Genomic DNA, 23865 nt, shown 5'->3' with positions numbered 1-23865 from the left:
ATGCCATGTTGGAAATGTTAATATTTTCTATTATCCATTTTACCATATCGGTGTATGCTTAAATCTTAGGTCTAGCAGCAATTGTGTGAAGGAATGAACTTGTAGCTTCAAAGTGGGAGGCTTCAGTATAGGTAGTAGCATCTATTGTTCCTTTACTTTGAATGACTCTTTCTCTCCAACAACTGGTACATGGTTTCCCATGAGGAAGTACAGTTGTCAATAGTGCATGTCATATCTGAGAATAATGGGGGCATTTTTGTTACATAAGATGTAAAAGATTGTGTATCTTCGCTAGTTTCCTTTCCTTTCTTCAACTTAGTCATCATGTTACACAATTATTTCTTAGGTGAAATATCCAAATTGAGATACAAAGGAATGAAGAGAAATAGGAGTTAAACGTGGAAGCATAAAAACACATAAGGCTTTGAAATGATGGAAAGGGAAGTTTAAATGCAAATAAATCCAAACAGGCCATCAAATATTCTTGGGCTTTGAAATCATAAACATCATTAGAATCCTTTAATAACCAAAATCGTGGCCTCGCATGGTTATTTATTATTCATTAATATATCGCATCAAAAAACCTTTTCAAACAGTAAATAAAACTTATGTTCAAGTACCCCATCGATATGTGATAGTGATATCACTTTATTGGTTTATAAGTATGAGAGATGTGTGATTGTGATAATTGCGTTATCAAAATGTCACAATCGGAGGTTCCAGGAGTAGCAGAGAATGGATATCGGCGAAACCTTTTGAGGGATTGCGAAATTGTGAGAAGTGACGTGGCATTGTAGCGGACCCATGGGTTTATTATTAAGCACGTTTTTTTCTTAGCTTTAGCTTTATAATTTTCCTTACGCGCACTCTTGAGGAATAACTTTACCACAATTGGGGGAATTGACAATCATGAAAGTGGGGAGCATGTTGATACTCTTGCGATTTATCTGGATGCAATATTTTAAAAGAGTGTGTTTTATTGTTTTTTCAGGTCTGGTAGCCTATCCCATTTTGCACTCAGGATGTTCCTTGGTCTTATGATATATCGCTTTTGTTATAAGATTGCAATGCAGGGAATTTCCGCTGTGAAGGAATATCATCAATACTTAATATTTTTTAAGGAATAGATATGTTTTGGTTCCTAGGGGCTATCTTTTATCACAATTGCAAGTTTCAAAAGGGCAAAGAAACTTTGCCTCTTTGAAACTTTGCAACATGCGATATTGTCATTTTTCTTTAAGGTAAGTGTTATTCAAGCCATTCAAGCTTTTACAAGGATTTGTTTATTAAAAAATCAAATTTCTTCTTGACAAAAACCCTATACTAAACTATATTCTCATGTTTTTTCAATTTTTAAGGTTCTCTATTTATTTGTACAATAATATCCCAAGTCATTTATGTAAAATAAATGGGGGGGGGGGGGGGGGGGGGGGGTTGTTGCACAGTACAACAATTGGGGATTCACTAGAAGAACCAATTATCTCTAATAATAATTAAATTTCTAAAACTTTTCTAAGTAAAACTAATTCATGAAAGGAAAAATATTTTCAAAATATTTAGATAAGTAAAATTGCTCTGAACATAAAAAAAAAAAAAATCATTTAATTATAATTCTTTTTTATCCTCTTAAAGATGAAAATAATTTTTGTCTATATCAGTCATTAATTAGTTGTAAAGATAAAGTACGGGGCTTTCACAACTTAGCATTTTTAATATACTCATTTCTTATAGGTAGAGTCATTGTTGCCAGTAGGCGTTCATAGCCTTGACGTGGTAACCCTTTAACCATCAATGATTTATAATCTCATACATATAAGAGTGTAGTATTTAGATATAATTTCAAAAGTATGTATATATATATATATATATATATATATATATATATATATATATATATATATATATATATATATATATATCATTTTTCTTTTTTATTTATTTACTTTATTTTAACAACATTTATTACCTAAAAGTCATTATCCTAGTTTGGTGACCAGAAGGTGACAATTCCATTCATTGGTTGTAATTGAATTGAGCAAGCTCACTCATGATGAAATCCCTTGGCTTAAGATTACAATAATCATAATCCATTACCCTGGTTTGATATTTAGTGTTGATAATGTCAGTCTATTATTTCCGTATGAACATGGTAAGCAGGCTCCTGATGAGACCCCTTATCTTTTAAGGTTAATATATCTTTGAATTTCCTTCTAAGAATGGTAAAGTTAATGGATGGGGAGAATCATTGACTCCTTAAGGGTTTTGGTTGATAATTTTAGAGTTGGAGATGCTTAGCTGTAAATAGTATTTACTTTGTTAAAGATAACTTTTCTTGACTAATAATAGAATAAAAGGATTTTATAAAGTTGAGGTTTTCAAAGAATTTACAACTTCAATGGAAAATAAAATTTCAAAGTTTTATGATACTTAGCTAATTTTCAAAAGTTGTGATCATTTCCTTAAGAATTTCTACTTTTAAAGGGAAAGATCTTAAAATGTTTCAAGAGATTTTATTGCAAAGCCAAAAGTGATGCTATTTAACATTATTTTTCTAAGAAAACACAAAAAGTAAATGCAATAATATTATAGTAGAATACGTAATCTTCTAAGAAAATAATTTTTCCAAAATAAGCCCTTTTAGAGGAAGATAATCTCTCTTTTTTGATAAATCTTGCAATATGAACATTGATGGGCCTACTTGTTCAACAATCTAAAATGGTCCAAGCCACATTTTCTAGAATTTAGTATGATTTCCTTTTTCTTCATGTGCCTTGTCCCATTTAAGGATGAGATCTCCAATTTTAAAATACTTTGTGGAAACCGAACTTGCATCAAAAGAATATTTGACTAGCTATTAATGGCGAGCATGTGTAAGTTTGGCTTTCTCCCTTCCTTCTTCTAGTTTGAGAATTTGAGACTTTCTTAGTTGTAAAGAAGAAGAAGGTGTTTCTTCAATAAATTGGACTAGGGCTAATGATGGAAGGCTATATTTGAAGGGATGAAAACTTCTTTCCCATATACTATATTGAATGAAGAAGTTCCTATAGAGGCCTTCTCGGTTATTCAATCTGCCCATAGAGAAAATGTGAAAGATTTATGCCAATTATTTTGGCTCTGATCAATAGTTCTTTTGATAATCCTTATTTCATTCTTGTTGGTTGATTTCGCTCAACCATTTCCTTGAGGGTAGTAGTTAGAAGAGTACTTAAGTTTAAAACCCCTCTTAAGAGCAAATTCAGTCATATTATTTCCTGAAAGGTAAGATAAATTATCAAACATAAGTGCAGTTGGTAAGCCAAATCTAGTAATAATGAATTGATCAATGAATTCAATGATAACATCATAATTAGCTACCTTTAGTGGAATTTATTCCACCCACTTAGTAAAATAGCTTGTAGTTGTAAGTATATACTTAAGTTTCTTTGAAGAATGAGGAACAATCTCACCTATGATATCCAATCCCATTGTTCAAAATATTGTTCAATGTTGTCTGGCTTCAGAGGTAAGACAGGTTTTTGTTGTCTTCTAGTAGAAATTTGACATATTTTCCATTTCGTCACATATTCATGCGTATCTTTGAACAAGGTTGGCCAATAGTAACAAACATGCAGGATCTTATGTGTAGTAGTATCTCCTCCAAAATGTCCACCAGTTGGTCCATCACGGAGTTCTTGCAAAACCTTCTGTGCTTCAAACTTTTCAAGGCATCTTAATAGTATAGAATAATAATTTCTCTTGAATGATACATAATCAATGATTTCATATTCATTTTCTTTCAATTTTAAAGCCCTTTTCCTTTTATGATTGAGTTATGGGGGAGCATATCCATTTTTCAAATAGAAAATGAGATCCACATATTGGGGCTCTAAATCGTTTAGGCGTACCTTTGATATGTGTACAATACTACCTGAGTCCTCATCTGCTGGTAAGTTGGAAGCTCCCGTAAGCAACCTGCAAAAACCTTGTCCTTTAACAATTTTGGTTGGTGTAATGTCAATATCATATTCTTGCGGAGAGGTTACTCAATTTTCCCCTTTTTCTCCTACTTCCCTTTGCATAAGTAATTGTCTCACTGTTGAGAATGGGACTATTATTTTAGTATGGGTTTTTAGGAGAAAAGGCCTCAAGTGCTTAACAGATTTGAAAAGAACAAAAGCTTCATTTTCCACCTTCCAGTAATTTAGTTTAGCACCATGAAAATCAAAACTCAAGAAAGAGATGGATGCTTCGATTTGTTGATCATTAAGTTGCTTGAAAACAACACCATAAGATGTTTCAAAAGTGAATGTATAAAAAATGAAATGATTAGGAAAAATTGGATTTGTTAAAGAGGGAGCATTCATAATGGCTTTTTTGATCAAATCAAAAACTTCTCTTTCATTATGTCCCCACTTAAATATTGAATTTTTCTTAATCATGGTTTGTAATGGTAAAACAATTTGGGAAAAGTTAGGGAAAAATCTCTTAACAAAATTGATTTGACCTATAAAAGACTGCATAGATATTTTATTATGGGGTAGAGATATTTCAGCAATTTATTTTATTCTATCTAGACCAATACAAATGCCATTTTTGGATACAATAAACCCTCGAATCTTACCTTCATTTAGAGAAAAATAAGACTTCTTTGGATTTAATGAAATTCCATACTTTTTGCAATGCTCAAATATATCCTTCAAGTCATGTAAATGGTTATTTGTCTTCTTAGAATAAACTATTATGTCATCCAAATAAATGACAATAGTTTTGTTTATCATACCTTTGAAGGTTGTATCCATAGCTCTTTGGAAAGTTGCCCCTGCGTTAATTAAACCAAAAGTCATTTTCTGGTATGCATAGGTTCCCCATTTAGTCTTGAATGTAGTCTTTAATCTATCATCTAGATGAACAAGGATTTGGTTATATCCTGAAAATCCATCAAGTAAAGACATTAATTCTGAACCAGTTATTGATTACAGTACTTGCTCCATAATCGGTAATGGGAAATTGTCCTTCTGACAAGCTTTGTTGAGATTTCTAAATTCTATATAGATATGAATGTCACCATTCTTCTTCTTGATAGTTACTAAGTTTGAAACCCATTTTGAATGCCTAACAGGAAAGATAATATTGGCTTTAAGGAGTTTATTAAGCTTGGACTTGATTTGACTTTCTAAATTAGGATGAATTTTCCTTAATTTTTGTTGTACAGGTTTGTCATTGGATATCATGGGAATGATGTGTTGTATGACAGAGCTATCAGATATTTTGAGATCATCATAGTTCCAAGCAAATATACCTTTATACTTTTAAAAAGATAAATAAGGGTTGATCTCTTATCAAGAGAGAGACCAAGTCCGAGGATGTTTTGAGGTTTGATATCAGTTCCAAGGTTTATTAGGTCAAACCTTAAGGTTGAAATTTGGAGTTTAGAATTAGTAACCTTCTCAAATCTGTCCTTAACATCATAGAAATCTTCAAGTTTTACCACATATTTAGGTATGTGATTCTCATTGGACTTTTGTTTTAACTGATTATCATTCTCACTCTCATCAATTATCTGATCGTCATATGACCCTTTAGATGTCAAAGATCTTATGATATCCTCGTCATCATTAAGGAACGCGTCAATTGGTGACATTATCAGGAATGGATGGTTGAAACATTAATTCAATGGAAAACCTATCTGGACTGTAATCCTTTGATGGTACAATCTTGGATGCTATATTAGCCAGAAGGTCAGCACTTGCATTCTGAATTCTAGGGATAGGAGAGATGTTGAATGCTAAAAAATGTGAAGTAAGATCCTGGAATAATCATTGGTAATATTTTAAATGTTCAGAGAGACAATGAATGGTGTTTCTTACTTGTTTTATAACTATTTTTGAATCTCAAAAAACTTGAATATATTTGATATCAAGGCCTATTCCTTTATACAAACCTTGAATCAGTGCCTCATATTCAGTGGTATTATTTGTTCATTCAAATTCTACCCTACTTGATAGCATGGTTTTTTCTCCTTCTGGGATAATTAATATACAAGTGACTCCTGCACCATCATTGGATTTAGATTCATCAAAATATAATGCCTAAAACAAAGTTTTAACTAGTGGTTTATCTACAAGATTTATACATTTGGAAGAATCTGTTTGAGAAAAGTTATCAATTTGGGAAGTAACAGAGTTATCTAAAAAGGTGACTTCTGTGCATTGAAATTTCCTAAAAATGACTCAGTAGAGTAGTCTTTGATGATATTATTGTTAAAAGCTATTGGCTCATTTTCATCTTAAAAATCAGTTACTATATGCTTCAAATTCTTTTCTCGGTCAATTCTGATTTGGTTTGGCTTTCCATTGTAAGGGAGCCACATGTGATACCAATCTATTGCAAAATAGCCATGGAGATTTTTAGACCAGTCTCTACTAAGAATTAAACCATAGAACTCAGGAATATCAACAACTAATATATCAATTACTTGAAGAAAAAATTGATTAGAAAAGAGTCTAATGGTGACTGAATTAATTTCTCCTAAGATCTAAACTTTTTTTCTATCAAGTTGCACAATGTGAACAACAAAATTTTGGGGTGAAACATTTAATTTAGTGCAGACTATTATTGGCAAAATGTTTTAAGAGGCCATTGAGTCTATTAAGAAGTTGTGTAGATTTTTATTGAACATTTCATAAGTCAAGAGGAAAGGGGAAGTATGTGAATTGGATATGTCACTAATTAAGTTAGCATCAGTAGGATTGACCTTATTTGATAAATCATTGGGAGGCTTGCCCATTCCTTTGGCAGTTTGTGATATCACAATAGTAAGAAGAGGAGAAGCAGGAACTGCATCCAACTCTTTCAGTCATAACTTTTTCTGGTGTTTAATATTACTAAGCTGATGAAGAGAGATATTCACTCTGGTTTTCTTCATGTCCTACATTATGTTATACTCCATGGTATTAGTAACTACCAAGGTTTTAGATCAAGATGGAGGATTAGATGAGGATGGAGTTCGTTGAGGAGATTTAGGAGATGACTTTTTACTGGCCACATTATCCATGTTAGCAAAGGTTGAGGGATTTTTATTCTGATTTGATTATGCTGAATCAGCAAGGCCCTTACTCCTAGTGCTCACAGGTAGAACTTCTTTCTCATCCTCATCATTAGAAGTAAGGAGGAGAAAATCCCACATTCCATGTACTTAAACCAATTATTCATCTTCAGTCTGTTCATCACTCAATGCAGGTTCTTCTTTATATTCATCTAAATCAGATTCAACATTGGATATTGTGTTTGGTGGTTGAGGATTAGATGCCTGATTCCTCTTGAAGTATCTAAAAGGTTTCTTAGAATAGGATTCAACTACCTATTTCTTAATCTCTACCATTTCATTTGACATGGTTTTAAGGAATTTTTTCAGGCCTTCATGATCAAAAGGATCCTTAGGGGCTTTCTTCTTTGATTCGTCCTTAAATGTAACCTTTTTCATTTTCCTATCTTTGTGGCTTGTCTACTTTTCCAATGCAACTATTGTCTTTTCTGCAGACAAGGTTTCCTTCATTTTTTCTACCAAAGTAGCCTTATTGGTTCTATATACAAAAATCGCTATATCGGAAGGAAGAGAAGAAATATACTACTCAATTTGGGCATCAACACCAGGGCTTGATGTGGTTGGGATTTTGTTTAGCAATTGATTTAATCTGGAATTTAAATCTTTGATATTTTCCCCTGATTTAGCTTTTAAATTAGAAAGATCATATATAAGGGATGTGATTGTGTAGTCATCCCGAATTTGGCTAAAAATTTCTCTTCAAACATGTCCCAGTTAGTTATAGATCCTGGTGGTAAGGAAAAATACCATGAGCCTGCTGATCCTTGAAGGGTGTAGGTAAGTAATCTTACTACACAATCTTCTTCAGCCACTCCATTAAGATTAATAGCTATCATATAATCATGGAGATGTTCTTCAGCAGGAAATCCATCATCACGATAAAATTTCCGTGGCCATCTTTCAGGATGCTTAGGTAGATCATGGAGGGGTGGTTCCATTTGCACAAATCAAGGATTGCAGCATGGTCTCACTGGTGGTGGTTGTTGTCCTGCCATTATTGGAGTTTGAGGGGAAGTGGATATTGAGGCAGTTTGTTTTGAAGAAGAGGCAGGTTGTCTACTTGGGCTAGATGAACTAGCACCAGTACCTTGAGAAGAATGGGTATTAAGAGGAATGAGTGGAGGCAGTGAAGGTGTTTGTGGAGGGGAATTTGATAAAACCTCACTAGTTGATGTCTGCGGCTCAGATTTCTTAGTCTTCTTCTGGAAATAAGGAAGATGAAATTCAAATGGAGGAACTCCAAGATTTTTTCTCTAAGAATGAGTTAGAATCTAATTGGGCTACAAAATAGAAGTGATATTTCCTTCAAATGCTTAATATGGCACAAGATTTTCTGCTGAAATATAGATTTCGTCTAATTTATTTATTAAAGTCTAGACCTCGGGTGATTTAGGATTATAATCTAAAGAATGTTCTTCATGAAATGTACTAGGATATTTCAGAGATGACTGCTCAACTTTTGATCTATAAATAAGAGTTTTAGATGAGGATCTAGAAGTTGAAGGTGATATTAAGGGGGAGTGACTCTTGGAATGGCTTGTTAATTTATATTGAGTTCTCTTTTCCATTAATAGTATTGGCCCTCCTACTAGTGCCAAAATGTTGAAGCCTGGAAAATTGCTGCAATGACATGGCGGAAACCACCCGGTCGGGGACTTGAATACTGTCCCTTATCCATTTGGATTAATGGCTCATATTGGATATAATGGGACCGGTTTCCCAATAAAAATGTGATAGGATGGATAGGGTGTTTATTACCAAAAAAAAGTGATAGATGGGGTGGATTTCAACTGAAATACATATATATTTAACTGATCTATATATTGCCCAGGATTTTACATATGCTTCTACTATCTACAATGATTTTCTTTAGTGTAAGATAATTAAGATTAATCAAACAATAACAAAAATGAAAGTCATTTAAAATAATTATTTTGATTAAATAGTTAATCAAAATAATTGCTAAACATATATCGCATCAAATATTGTTGGAAAATTTGTCCATCAATGTATTAAAAGATAATAGTCCAAGCATGTTTATAAGTGAATGAATAGAGAACTACATGAAAAGAGATACATATCATAAACAATATAAGGAGAAATGGCTAGTAATTCATAAAAAAAAAATACGCAATGATAGAAGTACTTGATGCATATAACTCTTCTCATGAGGTAAATATATCTAGTCCAGTATTTTCATTAAGATGGTTTCCAAAAGTACAAAATTGCAAGCTTCCAAAAGCCTTCTTCACAAAACTTCACGACTTTGATCCAGTAATTCTACAAGGATAAAAGTTAAAAGTATAGAAGTGCAAGATTTTAAATTGTTTCTTTATAAAATTGGGGACCTATTGTTCAAAGACATGGAAGGGTTTATATAATAAAAATAAAGTAATAAAGTAGAAATTACATGAAAGTTTTGAGGAGGTTTAAAGAACTCTCATTAAAATAAGTGACATAACTACATAAAATAAAAAGTATTGCAATGACAAGATAAAGGTTGCAATGGTGTCAATTCCTTCATTCGTTTTCTGACCTCGTAGATATCCATCATCAGCTTGACTTCGGGAGGCTTAGATGTACTCATTTGTAGCTGTCCTATACACACTACATCTGAGAGAGTAGGAAGCATGTGCATGGATGAGTCAACGAGGCAGCGTAGCATTACCCACTGACTGTGTGGATTTATCAGATATCTCCAATATACTTCCCAGTGAAGTTTTTTTAGTTGTTTAATCGCCCCTTCTCTCGCTATGAAAGTTTCTTATGAGTGTGTTTCTAGGGATATGATATCGGGGAGACTCCTAGGTGGGAATTCCTGTATCAAATTAGCATTGTGAAAATTATCATTAATGGTTTCAATGATATTATTTTCACCATCAGTTGCTCTTGAAACTACTCGTTCTGCTTGCTTTAGTTGAATATCCCAATCGGTAAAGAGGATGTCTTTATGAGATTCCTCTATCTTGGGAAGATCTGCTGCTCTGACCTCTGAAGTATCCTGCCATGTTATGCATGCTGAAATATTATCACCAATCTCATTAAAAGTGATCCTCAGATCGGATGATTGATTCATCATTGAATTACTTTGCTTGCACATTGGATTGATGATTGATAGGTTGTGATAGAATGTTTCCTGTTGCTTAGATAATAAAGAATTGAGTTCAAATGCTTCTTTTATAAAATCCTCAACCTTAGGATTATCTTTCAACTAATCCATAGAAAATTGTAGTTGTTGTATTTGAATATCTTTGGTACTTGTTTCTTCTTCGCACTGGAGCTTCAATTGGTCAAATATATGCTTTAATTGGGCCCTCTATGCCTTCATTTACTGGTCGACACTGTGTCTCTCTTCTACCAACTACTGATCTAGCTGATGTATTCTTTCTTCTTTCTCCCTTACCAATTGTTTGATTTCCATCACCTTGTCAATAGTAGCATATGAATAAGCACCTACAAACTGTGATAGTTTTGCCAAATTGTCTTAAGGATCCATGCGGATATCCTTCCACACTACATCCATAGTCTCATTATCAGGAATTATTGTTGATGATGCTTCTGTTTTCCTCCTTTTCATTTGTCTTTTTACTACATCTCAATGCTTGGGACTGAAAAAGACATTAAGAGGAGGAATTGCCTCCACTCTGAGAATGGTTTTGATTTAAGGGAAGGTTGGGATGATCTCAAATTCTTCTGTGGTAACAACTTTGTCAGTAGCCCTTCCATCAAGTGAGCTTTGTCCAGTGTTTTGGGGTGTGTTGAATGTTGTTTCCATCTCAACATATTTTTCCCATTTCTGTCCTCTTAGTTTTTGGTCAAAGTGTTTCCTTGCCTCATTTAGTTGATTTTCCAGAGGGGATTCATACGTATGCACTTTAGTGGAAACATATTCCACTTCTTTATCCTTTGATGCCTTTTCATATTCCTTCTCAGTGTCCTTTTATGGACTCTTCTCTGGGATGTTCTCTAGGATTTTCTCTGGGATATTCTATGAGTCGTGCTCTGAGTTATGCTTTGAATCATGTTCTAAGCTTTGTGTCAATTTCTACTCTGAAATATGTTCGAAAACTTGTTCTGATTTCCTCTATGAATTATGCTTGGAACTATGTTTTGAGCCCTTTTTTGAGATTTGTCTTGAGCTCTCTTCCTTTTGAACAATTAGTTGTGGTATTTCTAAGAGGTCTAAAGGGACCTGTTGTAACCTTTTCCTCATGTTTTAGTGGAGCTAGGCTAACTCTTGTGGGTCCAATCTCAGAGTAGCTAAATGTTTCCCTTGTGAAAAAAGTTCATCTCACTCAAACAAGTCATCAAAATCATCATCCTCATGTTTTAACTGTCTTACTTTCATTTAAGCAGTGAAGTTTTGTGCAACCTTATTGGGATCAAATTGTTTGCCAGGAATGGTGAGAAGTTTTAAAATGTAATGTGATCAATTTCAAGAAGAGCATACTTGAAATAATTTAATGCATGAACACCACATTAGAGGTGAAAGGAAGGCCAAAGAGACTTTTTGGATTCTTTTAGGGTCTTGGTTATCCCATCCCCTATAGTTAGGTAATAAATTTCTCTAAAAAGCAGTTTATCTCGTACATACCATGGGAGAACATGGGGAGGTGATATGATTCCAAAGACTCAGACATAAGTAAATAGCTCTTCCCTAAACCACCTACCTATTGGTAAAATATCAATTTTGACCTCATCAGATAACCTTGGTGCCCTCTTGTCAAAAACAACTTGGTGGATGGGTAGCATAATTCCTTGGCAGATTTTGTAGAAATTATTTTGGAAAATGAATTCCCATAGGATTTTGTGATATATGTGAATGAGGGTAGGATATTTAATATTCCATTTCCACCTCATAGTTGAGAAAATGGTAGTGAAACATATTTCATCCATAATGTAGGAACTCATAAAAAATGGTGGGACAATTCTAGAGGTGACATATTGGTGTTGCCTATATTCCCAAATTTGTAAGGCAAGGTTGTTAGACAAGATAGTGCTCAATTCAATTATAAAATAATTTACTACTGCATTAATTAGGGGAACCCACTCAACATAGAACTTGGTGGTATCGGCATATCCAAACAATCTACACATCATAGTTGCAATATAAGAATAGGAAGCGATGAGAGCTGATATAAAATACATACTCAATTTATCATATTTTTAGTTGTTTGAATTGGACCTCCATTGTTTAATTGGGTCTAATGGTTCCTTATTCTCAGCTGTGATATTCTCGAGGAAGGCTTTATCATAAACCTTTTGTGGGTCTCATATATGATACATGCTCTTTAAGTCTTTTGCTATGAAGGACCCAATAACCGTTTGCCTTGAAGTCTAGAATGCCCGATCGATAATGTTAATATTGTCTATTATCCATTTTACCATATCGGTGTATGGTAAAATATTAGGTCTAGCAACAATTCTGTGAAGGAAAGAACTTGTAGCTTCAAAGTGGGAGGCCTCAAAAGAGGTAGTAGTGTCTGTTGTTGCTTTACTTTGAATTATTCTTGGATGCTCGCTCTCCAACAACTTGTATATGGTTTCCCATGAGGAAGTACCACTGTCAATAGTGCATCTTGTATCTGAGAATAATGGGGGAATTTATGTTACATCATATGTAGAAGATTATGTAGCTTCACTAGGTTTCATTCATTTCTTCGACTTAGTCATCATGTTACACAATTCTTTCTCGGGTGAAACCTGCAAATTGTGAATACAGAGGAATGAGGAGCAATATGAGTTAAACGTGGAAGAATACAAACACATAAGGATTTGAAATGATGGAAAGGGAAGTTTAAATGCGAATCAATCTAAACAGGCCATCAAATCTCCTTGGGCTTTGAAATCATAAATACTGTTAGAATCCTTTAATAACTGAAATCATGGCTTCGCGTGGTTATTTATTATTCATTAATATATCACATCACAAAACCTTTTCAAATGGTAAATAAAACTTATCTTCAAGTACCCCACCAATATGCAATAGTGGTATCACTTTATCCATTTATTAAGTATGAGAGATGTGTGATTGTGATAATTGCATTATCCTAATATCGCAATCGAAGGTTTTGGGGGTAACAGAGAATGGATATGGGCGAAAGCTTTTGAGCGATTATGAAATTTCAAGAAGTGACGTGGCATTGTAGAGGACCCATGGGTTTATTATTAAGCGCAATTTTTTTTTTTAGCTTTAGCTTTATGATTTTCCTTAGGCTCACTCTTGAATAAATAACTTTATTGCAATCTCAGGAGTTGGGAATGATACATGTGGGGAGCATGTTGATACTCTTGTGATTTATCCAGACACGATATTTTAAAAGAGTGTGTTTTATTGTTTTGTTAGGTTCAATAGCTTATCATATTTTGCAATTGAGATGTTCCTCGGTCTTATGATATATCACTTTTGTTATAACATTGCGATGTGTGGAATTTACGTTGTGAATATCATAAACTTATACTCTGAATATACTCTGAATATCATAAACTCGTCGTGCACATTACACATTCTTGTATTGAAACAACTATGATAGGGTGTATATTTTATGTGTTTAATTGAGTTTAGAAAAGTGAGATGCTATGTATAAATCTGTGTCGAAAAGTGGAAATCAAGGAAATACATACTTCATGAAAGTTCACACTTAACCGAAAGTTATTCCCGGATAGAGAAGATGAAGTCCACCCAATGTGTTTCTAAGGCATTAGGGGAGTTTTGAGGTCTAAAATGGGTCTCCTAAAGAAATTATAAAATAATATTAAATTACATCATCAAATTTTATAGGGAAAAAATAAAAAGCTATCTTTTCAACTCTTATTTTCAACTTATCTCCTTATGGGTTTAGTCAAATTTCGAGCGGGAACACTCGTTAGATAAAGAATTTGATTTCTACTCCAAGGAGTATCCATGTTAATTACTTTCAATGGACCCTATTACACGAAAAATGAGAAATAGATGAAAAACGTGATTGCAATAACGTTTTTTCATGTATTTTCATTTTTTGAGTAGCAAGGTCCATCGAAAGTATGCAACATGGGAACAATTTGGATGAGGAATTAAATTTTGCATCCAATGAGTACTCCCGCTTGAAATTTAAGTAAAACATTGGGGAGATAAGTTGAAAACACAAATTGAAAATGTAGTTTTATTATTTTTTAATCTTTTTACTTTTTTACTCCAAAAATGGTGAATCATCCCCCATGGTTGACATCATCATCTTGAATCTTATTATTTCTTATAAAGTTCAATTTGGTCATTGAAAATTTTAGGGGTGAATTTTTGCCTCTGGGCTAAATTAAGGGTTTTTATATTTTTATTGGGAGAATATTTTGTATTATAGTACGCGAATTTTCGCCCCTGGGCTAAATTAAGGGGTTTTATATTTTTATCGGGAGACTATTTTGTATTATAGTACATTGTTAGAAATGGCCTCAAATTTATTTTATAAAAAAATTAGGTATGGAAGTTAGCCCACCTTATTTTAAGGGAGAGGGTAAAGAAAGTAAATTTAGCCCTTGAAATTAGGAGCTACAATCTTCCATTCGCCCTCATTTTCAAGAAAATGTATTTATGATAGTTATAAATAAAAATATAAATAAAGTGGAGGTATGGTAAATAAATAAAAGCTCTTTTTATACTTACTCCAAAGGTATGGTAAATAAATAAAAATACAAATAAACTAGAGGTATGGTAAATAAATAAAACCTCTTTTTATATTTAGTCCATAACCCTGTTTCTATTTAAGAAGGCTCAAAACGAGGTTTCATTTAAGTGAATCCTATGGGTCAAATACCATATTTATAAAAGAGGTATGGTAAATTAATAAAAATATAAATAAACGAGAGGTATGGTAAATAAATAAAACATTTTTTTATATTTACTCCATATGTCACCTTATATTTATGAACACGCAAGTGTGTAAATAAATAAAAATATAAATAAAGTGGAGGTATGGTAAATAAATAAAACCTCTTTCTATATTTAGTCCATAACCCTCTTTCTATTTAAGAGGGCTCAAGAAAGAGGTTTTATTTAATTGAATCATATCGGAAAATACAATATTTATAAAAGAGGTATGGCAAATTAATAAAAATATAAATAAACGAGAGGTATAGTAAATAAATAAAATATTTTTTATATTTACTCCATAAGTCACCTTATATTTACGAACACTCAAAAAACGTGTTATATTTAGGTGAAGCCTATGGGCCAAATACCGTGGGCCAAATTATTATTAATACCATGCAAAAAAACATTATTAGCCTTAATATTAGTATTAATAAAAATAAAGATGGCACATGGTATTGACCCATGGTATTCACATGGAATGCAACCTATTTAAAGGGGGGATTTAAACTAGCATAGATCCATTTTTACTCTCGATCAAATATCGTGATATGCAAACTAACATAGAGTGAAAAAATACTTGATCCCTCTTGGGGCTTGGTAGATCAAGAGTAAAAATGGATCTTGTAATTTAACGTCACTTAAACATTTTAACTTTGTTAAAATAAAAAAAATAAAATAAAAATCAATTATTAATTTTATTAATTTTATTAATTTTTATAAATTACTAATAGTAGTTTCTAAGCTCTAGGTTTATGATAACCCATGGTAATACCATGATATTCATGCGAGCATATACTATTTAAAGGGGAAATTCTATCAGCTTAGATCCATCTTAATTCCAGGTCTACCAAGTGTTGGGAGGGATAAATAGATTTCATCCCTCTAAGAGTGGTAGATGTTGAGTTAAGATGGATATAGGTTGTTTTTCATGATAGTGAAGATATTAAATAGACTTAGGAAATTATATTGTAAAAAAAATATTAAGGTGAATGGTTAAAGCTACATTTAGTCACTTCACAAAACTTAGTAAAAAATATCGATATCTCCATTAATATTTGTTTTTTTGATTTAACAAAAAAAATTCAAAACAATGAAATTTTAACTCTTTCTGCATCACCCTCGTAGAAGAGTGATAGTCGCTACCCAGGTTTCCCACCATTTTCAAACATTCTCAATATGATATCTTCGTGAAAAAGTTAAGGTGCTGATCTTGGATTAGTTGTTTGAAAAATATGTTGGTTTGTACAACCTTTCATCTTCTTTGTTATTCTTGGTTTATCGTAATGATCTGTAGTGCTTGGGTCACTGCACCATATTATCCTAAAAGGCAGAGATTGTGCACCAAAAAGGGAATTAATCCACATGTTACAACGCTGTTAAAAATGGTATGAAGGTAGTGAATTATGCTAATAAGAAATTTAGATTGGGAGAGACGTAATTAAATTTTATTATCTAATTGAAGATTTCCAATTAAAATAATAATAAATCTACATTTATATATTTATATATTGATTGGAAGGCTTCTGAAAATGGTCACTTCTCTCCATTAGATCCCTTTTAGGCTTTTGGGATACCTACTACTTCATTATATTATATAGTTGGGGCTTGCTACTTGTTGGTGTGTTGGGGTAAAAAAACTTGATGTGTTTTTTTTTATCTCACAGTTGGAGTCTATGGAATAAGAAAGAAATTTGATAGCTTGGAAAAAGTGGTAGCTTGACAAAAGTGGTATAGAAAACATTAATCTCTCCTACCATGACAAACATGGCCACTAAAACTTGCAACATTGTTTGTAGGAAGTGAAAATTATGTTTCTTTTTTCCAAACATGTATGTTAGTATATTACAGTTTAATATGTTTTATTATTGTCATATATGGTTTCATGCTTTAACAAAACATTCACCAAGACTTCACAATGTTTTATTATTCAGTGAAAGCTTTTCCAAGATCTTACAAGATCTTACAAGATTTTATAATTCAATGAAATATTCACCAGGAATTTACAAGATAATATAATCTGGTGAGAGATTCACCAATATATATATATATATATATATATATATATATATATATATATATATATATATATATATATATATATATATATATATATATATATATATATATATATATATATAGTGATAAAATCGCCTCCCATTTTTCCTATGTATCATGGGGATTTTCCCATTTATTATACATATAAATTTAGGGTGGTTCGTAAAATTTTCCCTGATTTTGGTTGTACATTTTTCTTCGGAGGCCCATTTTAGACCTCAAAATTCCCCTAAAGACACTCCAAAATTTCACTACATGTGAATTTTGGAGCATACTATCACTATCATATATAGTTTTTCAGTGATCATCAAATGTCATCTCATGTTATTATATGAGTTTCAAGTGTCCTTGAATGACATCAAGTGTTGTTTTTTTCCCATTAGGAAAAAGTCGTAATTTCTATTAAAAGGGAGAAATTACATTTTGCAGATGCATATTTCATATTCATATGTGACCATTGGCCAGCCAAAGTTCAGCAAAAAATAACTTGAGTGTTCTGGATCTCCTCGCAGGCAGTCTATATGATATATATACAAAATTTTAAATATCAAAGTCTAGCTCCACGCAGGGAGCACTGTAATAGTCATGATGAACTGTAACAAAAAAAGAACCATATTTCAAAAAGAGATATCCATTTCCATGTCTATTGTTATGGATGGGTTGGTGACCCATTCCTGTTATGATCTATGTAGGGCCGGTGATAATATTGATGGAAGGTTCCATCGATCTTCTCCTGTATCAGCCATTGTTCTAGATGGCTGTGCGCTGCTTCTTTTGACAGTTGGTCCGCTTCTTCATTTTGCTCCCTGTAGATGTGACGACAGTCAAAAGATTCAAAAGAAGTGATCAGTCTTTTGGCTTCATCTAGGATATTTCTCAAAGAGTAAGTATAACAATGTGATGCAGAATTTATCCAATTGCAAACAATCTGGGAGTCGCCAAATAGTTGGAGATGTCTGCACTGTTTTTGTATAGCAAAATATATGATATGTTTGGCTGTGCTGAGTTCAGAGAAATTATTGGTGCCATTTTGGTATTTGATCTGTATCTTAAAGCAGTGGGATTCATTCAAATATAAGACAGCACCCCCGCCACAGCCAGTGTCCTGGGCAGAGCCGTCGAAGAAGGCCCAAGGCTTGGATCTATCAATGTTGAGGGGTGTAATAGCGCGGGTAGGTATGCTCCTCTCAGTCGAAGGTAGAAGATTGAAGTCAGCAATAGTGTGGCTCAGGATGGATGGCCAGTTAGGGGGCCTGTTATTAAAGATGATGTGATTACGGGTTATCCAAATAGCCCAACAAACGAGCAGGGGCAAGTTTATGAGTCTGCCCGCGTGGTCTCTGATCCAATTGCTCCAAGCTTCCTTGCTGTTAGATCCGTTCCAATCCTTGAGGTCAGGTATATGTGCAGATATGTTGTGCCAGAATGTTCGAATGACAGAGCAGTGGATGAAAAGATGATCTGTGCTCTCCTCTTCACAACAACAGAGGTGGCATCTGAATGGGCCGTGGAAGGATCTCTTCAAGAGGTTTACTCCCGTGGGGATTTTGTCGAAAATGATATTCCACATGAGTAAACGACATCGTGGAGCGGCCTGTAGTTTCCAGATCTTATTCCAGTGAGGAAGGATGTCCGGGGGTTTATAAGGTTCCATAAGCTTCAGATATCCCTCTTTTGGAGTATAATGTCCGTGTTTAGCGATGGCCCATATGAGTTCATCGGGTCCTTCAGATAGTCTGATGTTGGCTTGAGTGAGGGCCTCGGTAAAAGCGTTCCATTCAGGTTGCCACTGATCCGGTATGTCCAAGGTAGCGGATGAGTACCAGGCCTGTTGAAGAAATACTGTGTTTGCATTGTCCCCTATATGATTGATGTGAGTTATTCCCCTGTCATGTAGGTGTCTGATAAGGTCGTCTGAGAGCCTGTGTAGGTTGCCGCATCCTACCCAGGGATCTATGCCAATTCTCACGTCCTGTCCACTCTTAATGCGCCAAGTGATGCCTTCCCTGAGAAGCGGTAGGGAGAGTAAAACAGCCTTCCAAATATTTGAGATATTGGAACCTGGGTTGTGATGTCGTCGGAACCAATCCATGAGATGGGAGGGTCTGATATATTTTGCTTGTGCCACTCGTGACCAGAGGCTGTCTGTAGTCAGGAGTAGCCAGCCTAGTTTAGCAGCTAGGGCTTTAGCAAACAGATCAAGTCGCTTGATACCCCATCCACCCCATCGCTTAGGTCTGGCAATGGTGTCCCATTTTACCCAGGCGAAGATTCTCCCAGGTTGCTGACCATTCCATAAGAATCTGGTGCATATGCTCTGTATTCTGTTTAGGACTCCATGGGGTATCCAAGCCAGTGTCATCCAGTATACAGGCGTGGCTTCGATGACAGCTTTAATGAGCGTGAGGCGTCCTGCTCTAGAGAGGTATTTATGATACCAGATGTGGAGTCTTTTCTCCACCTTGGCAAGGAGCCAAGTCCAATCTGCTATTTTGTAGCCGAGGAGCTTCAACCTGTAACCCAAGTACTTGATGCCATCAGTAAGCCTAGATGAGGTGAAGGGGAACCGCTGGGATGCATAAGTAGCTTCATGGCGAGAGCAGCCAACTGTCGTAATAGTAGATTTACCTTCATTAATCATCATTCCAGTAGCAAGCTGAAATAGTAGAAATATATTGTGAAGTGTTGTGGTGTCACTCAGTCCTCCATTGAGGAATATGAGAATGTCATCCACAAACAGTAAGTGCGTGAGATGAAAATTGTTGGATATGCAGATACCCGAGAGCTGTTGTTTGTCCTTGGCTGATAAGATAAGTCTGCTCAGGCCTTCCATAATCAGGAGGAAAAGAAGAGGGGAGAGGGGGCAACCCTGTCTGAGCCCTCTTTCCGATGTAAAGAAGGGAGTGGCCTCTCCATTAAGAAGAACACTGTAGGCAACCTCAGTAATGCAACACATGACCCATTTAATGAAAGGAAAGGGAAAGCCAAGGTGAGTCAAGAGTAATCTGATGTATAACCAGTTTACTCTATCAAAAGCTTTAGTGAGGTCGACTTTGAGGATCATGCCTTTTTGCTTTTTAGTATGGAGGGTGTGAAGGAGTTCCTGTGCAGTGGCAATGGCTTCATGAATCTGACGATGGTCAAGGAAGGAAAATTGTTCAGATGAGATGTGGCGGGATAATATAGGCTTCAGTCGGTTGGCAATAATCTTTGCAATAATCTTGTAGAGACAATTGCAGAGAGAGATGGGTCTGAAGTCATTGAAAGATACAGGCTGATCAGATTTGGGGATAAGGGTGATGAAGGTGGATTTGATGGCAATGGAGATCCTGCTCGATTGTCTGCAAAGTTCAATGACTATCAATAGGTCATCTGCCAGTATGTCGAAGAAGGAAATGTAGAATTCAATGGTCCAGCCATCAGGGCCTGGACTTTTATCCTTTTTGAACCATTTGATAGTTGCTTCCAGCTCTGCCAATGTCACCTCCTTAGTGAGATCATCATGTTCCTCCGGATCAACGAATCTGGGGAATTTCTCAGCCACTCTCATGATTTCAAGAATGTTAGTTTCACAAGGTGCTTCATAAATGCTTCTGAAATGGTCTGTGGCGAGCTTAGATAGTTGCCTCTAAGTAGTGATCACATGATCCTGTTCATCTTTTAGCTCCCATATAGTGTTGATAGCCTTTCTCCCATTGGTGAATCTGTGATAGAAACGAGTGTTGTCATCCCCTTCAGCGAGCCAAATGGCTCGACTGCGAGGTCTCCAGCTTTCCTCCCTGTCCTTCAAGATCTGGGATCTCTTTAGAATATGAGACATGTAAAGGTCTTTCCTTTCCTGAGTGGGAAAGATGCCACCATCCTCCTCTTCATGAGCAGCAATGAAGTCCTCAGCCTCTCGCAAGGATTGATCATCACGGAGTCTCTTTTGGTGTGCCCAGGCCTTCGAGATCCTTTTAAGCTCCGATAATTTCCTGATGAAACACTCAGTGAAGTGTTCCTCCTCTTCGATGGGGTGGCTCTACCAGTAATTTGTGACCATCTGAATATTTGATGGGTCTTTTAACCAAGAGGAGTTGAATTTGAAGGGGCTTTTAATTTTATTATGAATATCAGAGAATTCCAAATAAATTGGTCTGTGGTCGGATATGCCTCCAGATCCCACCCATTGCCTTATACGAGCAATCCTGTTGTGGAGGGATTCTTTAATAAGGAATCTATCGAGCCTCCTGGCCAGACTCTGTTCACCACTCCTGTTTTTTGACCATGTGTGTTGCAGTTTTGTCATGGGGGTGTCGATCCAGTGGTGTTCCTCCAGAAGGGTGGATATGGTATCCGAGAAAGGGTCAATCCTGGCTGCATGCCCCCATGATTCACAGAAGCCCAATGTGAAGTTCAAATCCCCTCCTAGGATGATGTTATCCTGTTGAAAGAGAACAGAGTTCAAGAGAGAATGCCAGTAGGCCGCTCTGTCAGAGCAAGGGCCATATATATTAATGAGTCTAAGGACTGTTTCCATAGACTGTACATAGGCATCGATGCCAATGAATCCTCTGCCACCCCAGGAGTTAATTATTCTCAACGCTCTGTTATTGATACCAATTTCCAGACCCCCCGATCTCCCTGATGCATCTATAGCGTGGAAGGTCCAGTTAGGTAACCAGGCCTCGAGGGATGGTATAAGGGTGTCTGCATTACAGAGCGTTTCTTGTAGAAAGATGATGTCTGGAAGAGAGAGGGAGAGAAGTCTTCGAAGGGCTAGTTTTTTGGGTGTACTAGCAAACCCCCTGCAGTTGAAGGATAAGGTCTTCATGTCGGATGAGTGGCAGGGCTTTTTGCTCTAAGGGCACTGAAGATGGTCTGCTGTCGACCAAGTGCGACTTCGGCATCAGCCGCATGTCTGGCTTTTGAAAGACGGGATGGACGCCCTCGCGAGAGCTTCTGGTGAGAAGGGGAAGGGTCGAGGATCAGCCCAATAGCGTCAGTACCAATCCCTCTAGTCCGGGGGCGGAGAGAGTACCGAGGGGGGGCCGGGGAGACGGACCCCGGTGGCGGATCGGTCGCCAGCGGGGGGAGAGATGGTGGACAAGGCGAGTCATAGAGAGAGGGGGAGGGGATGGGACAATTGAGGGTGGAGGGAGGAAAGGGCACTCGGGAGGAGGGAATGGATGATATGGATGCGGGAGGAGTAGTGGGTACAGCCCGATGCAAAGTGACAGATGTAGCCAGATCATGCAAAGAAGAGAGTAAAATAGAAGTGGAGACAGCTGACATACCCGGTGTATCGTCGCCCGCCGGTTCAGAGTCATCTGGGACGGGAGCAGGCGATGCACGGGTGGGTTCTTCCGCCAGTGATCCAGTCGGTATGGGAGGAGCAGCTTCAGCTTGTACTGGAGTCCCGGCGGGCACCGCAGTCTAAGATTGACTTGGAGGTGGGGAGGGTCGTTCCTGTGCCGCACCCTGTGCTTGTGCCGGCCCTTTTCTCAAAAGTGGGCAGTCCCGATAGAGGTGACCAACCTTATGACAACGGCGGCATCTGTAAGGGATCCCTTCGTAGTCTATGATCTGTTTCCTGGAGAAGTCCTTCCACTAGATAGTGATATATTCTTGAAGCCCCCCCCTGGTATCCAGATTAATGAGAAGCCGCGCATATGCCATCATGCCTGTGTGAAGATATGATTTGTCATAATCCATGTAGACCCCAATTGCATTGCCAATTCTGCGGAAGATATCTTCGGACCAAAATTGCAGGGGAAGACCTGGGAGTCTGATCCAAACGGGGCCGATTCCGATCTGTTCCGTGGCCGGATCGAACATGGGAGTCCAGCGTTTCAGAAGAACCGGAGCATGTTCAAAGTGCCAGAAAGAGGAGAGTACCCAATTTGTGTGATCCGCACGAGCAAAACGTAATGCGAACCATCCCCTCACAAAGGTTTGCACGAAGGGTATGTCAACCAAGTGTTGTCCCCAAACTTCTGTGGCCCAAGCCTTTAAACGTGCAGCCGAGTAATTTCGGCCTCTGATGCGACCCACCATAATCCTATCAGCAAATTCCATGATGTCTCCCCACTGGATGTCCTCCTCGAGCCGGAGGAAAATGTCTTCCTCCCTGGATCTGAAGCAACGGTACTTTTTACCCGGTCCTGTTCTCGGAGGAGGAGGCAGAGGGGGAGACGGAGCCGGGGGGGAGTCAAGGCTGCGAGGAGGGTTAGTAATGGGTGTGAGGGCAGGGGGAAGGAACCAGTGATGGGGAGTGGATCCGAGAGAGGAGGAATATCAGAGAAACAACCCGAATGTGAACCGGCGGCGGGGTGAGTGGGAGTCGAAGACGGAGCGGTAGGGTAGGGCCATTGATACGTTGCAGAATGAGAGGAACTAGGGTTAGGTTTTAGGCAACCCGTGACAAACCCCAGGGAGGCCGGCGAGAGGGGAGGAGTAGACAATGCAGGCCAAGAGGGGGGAATATCGGGAGAATAACGGGAGGATGCGGGGAGTCACCAGCAGAGAAAGCAGCAAAATCATCCGAAGGTTCCGGGAGATACATACCTTGTGAGTTGGAAGAGGGGGTACGCCAGATGGAGACGCTGTTCAACGGATCTTCGGTGTAATCGACAGCATCAAGGTCCTCCATACTGCCAGCTAGCGGAACCCTCGAAACGGTGAGAGCCTCGGAGCACAGGTATCCAAGGTGTGATACGGGTATCGATAGCGAGACGTAACGGAAGGGAGGGCATCAAACGGTAGGAAACAGGGCGATGCGAAGACGGTAACTGCAGAGCGTCATATGGAGGATAGACTCGTAGGCGCGGCGGGGATGTAGGTGCGGGAACCGGGAGAGATAACCGGGTACGGGCGCGGTGAGCTGCAGACAAGAGATACG

At 36.9% G+C, this 23865-nt stretch overlaps 2 protein-coding genes across 2 annotated transcripts; both read right to left on the bottom strand.

Annotated features, from left to right (window-relative positions):
* Nucleotides 1-20613: 20613 nt before the first annotated feature.
* LOC149187772 (uncharacterized) lies at nt 20614-21798 on the bottom strand. Its single transcript, XM_089409757.1, has 2 exons — nt 21151-21798; nt 20614-21006 (listed from the first exon to the last, which is right to left on the bottom strand). Exons 1-2 carry the CDS (start codon nt 21796-21798, stop codon nt 20614-20616), a joined length of 1041 nt encoding a protein of 346 aa, XP_089265883.1.
* Nucleotides 21799-22574: 776 nt separating this feature from the next.
* Nucleotides 22575-23042, bottom strand: LOC149187771 (uncharacterized). Its single transcript, XM_089409756.1, has one exon. It carries the CDS (start codon nt 23040-23042, stop codon nt 22575-22577), a length of 468 nt encoding a protein of 155 aa, XP_089265882.1.
* Nucleotides 23043-23865: the final 823 nt, after the last annotated feature.

Source organism: Pinus tabuliformis, chromosome 3_1, assembly GCF_031772625.1.
Source record: "Pinus tabuliformis cultivar Carrire ecotype Pingquan chromosome 3_1, CPIR1, whole genome shotgun sequence".
Taxonomy (NCBI): domain Eukaryota; kingdom Viridiplantae; phylum Streptophyta; class Pinopsida; order Pinales; family Pinaceae; genus Pinus; species Pinus tabuliformis.
Note: the sequence above shows the minus strand (reverse complement) of the source record. Positions and strands in the feature narration are given on the sequence as shown.